The sequence below is a fragment of the Nematolebias whitei genome, chromosome 6 (genome assembly GCF_014905685.2).
Source record: "Nematolebias whitei isolate Nwh7 chromosome 6, NemWhi1, whole genome shotgun sequence".
Lineage (NCBI taxonomy): Eukaryota > Metazoa > Chordata > Actinopteri > Cyprinodontiformes > Rivulidae > Nematolebias > Nematolebias whitei.
In genome coordinates, this window is record NC_056503.1 from 12792700 (window position 1) to 12793875 (window position 1176).

A 1176-nucleotide genomic window follows, 5' to 3' on the forward strand; every position below is an offset into this window, starting at 1 on the left:
GATAGACGAAACGTTTCTACATTTTTTGTTGTTTTGCTTTGTTTTGGGTTTTTTTGAATGTCCAGAGGACCAGATTTAACTTTTTTAGATAAATATTTAGTATGTATCTGATGACTGTTAAATGCCAACTACAGTACAGTTATTTAAGGCTCATATGTATGCCAAAAATCTAAAATCTAAACCCCGGCTTTGTTCCAGACCTCTCACATTTATAGTTTTTCCCTTTTTTTGTCCTTCAGCTGACAGCAGCCATTGTTTTCCTGAGTGTTGGGATTATCACCTCCTTTCTGTGCCTGCTGATTGATGGAGTCTGTATCGCCCTAAACATGGTAAATTCCTTTTTCTTGCATGTGAAAGCTTTAACACAGCAGATGGTTGGTTTTGTAGATTAACTGATGCATCAACAGTAAATTTACCACAGTTCTGTTTTACTGTGATCCAGCTGGTGGAGACTATGCCAGTTTTACCCTGCTGCTAGTAATGACATTAAAACTAGATACCCTTTAAAAAAGCTATCATATCCAGATGCATGCTCAATAATCCAGGTAACTAACAAAGTTAAGTCTGATCCTCTGGACGGATTCAAAAAAAAAAAAATGAAAATTTTTTTTTAAATAAATATAAATAAAATGAATAAAAATGTAAAACTTGTTGAAACATTTTGTCTTTTATTCCAAAGACTTTTTCAGTCTGAGGAGCTGCAATAAACTCAGTCTTAGGGTGCATTCACACCAGCCCTGTTTAGTCCGCTTTAATCGAACTCTAGCTTGTTTTCCTAGAAAGTCCGGTCCGTTTAGGGAGGTGTGAACGTGCCATTGAACTCTGTCACAGAACAAATAGGCGAACTTTGGCCCGGGCTAAAACCTAGGTCTCGGTCCGGTACAATAGAACTCCAGCGCGGTTCGAGTACAGTGTGAATGTAAACAGACCAGGCCCCGCTCCACAAGCAAGAAGTGGAGTAAAGCACAGGGCAAAAAAAAACCACGCATTTCTCTTACCTTATATGGAGCCGTCAGCTGCCTTGTGTGGAAAAACTATCTCCATGGTCTTCTGTCTCATCTTCTGCTCATGCTGAGTCCATTGTTGAAAAATGACAAAATATAACTCCTAAAACTGCTAAAACTTGATCTTCTGTGCTGGGCCATCCTTTTGGCCAGTGGCTGTTTAGTTTCCCCG

At 39.2% G+C, this 1176-nt stretch overlaps 1 protein-coding gene across 1 annotated transcript in view; it reads left to right on the forward strand.

Annotated features, from left to right (window-relative positions):
- LOC119411538 (transmembrane protein 255B) overlaps positions 1–1176 on the forward strand; it is a 17178-nt gene that overhangs the window by 9352 nt on the left and 6650 nt on the right. The window contains exon 3 of the mRNA XM_037678491.1: positions 240–329. Within this exon, the coding sequence (XP_037534419.1) occupies positions 240–329 (90 nt within the window). The remainder of the gene's footprint in view (positions 1–239; positions 330–1176) is intronic.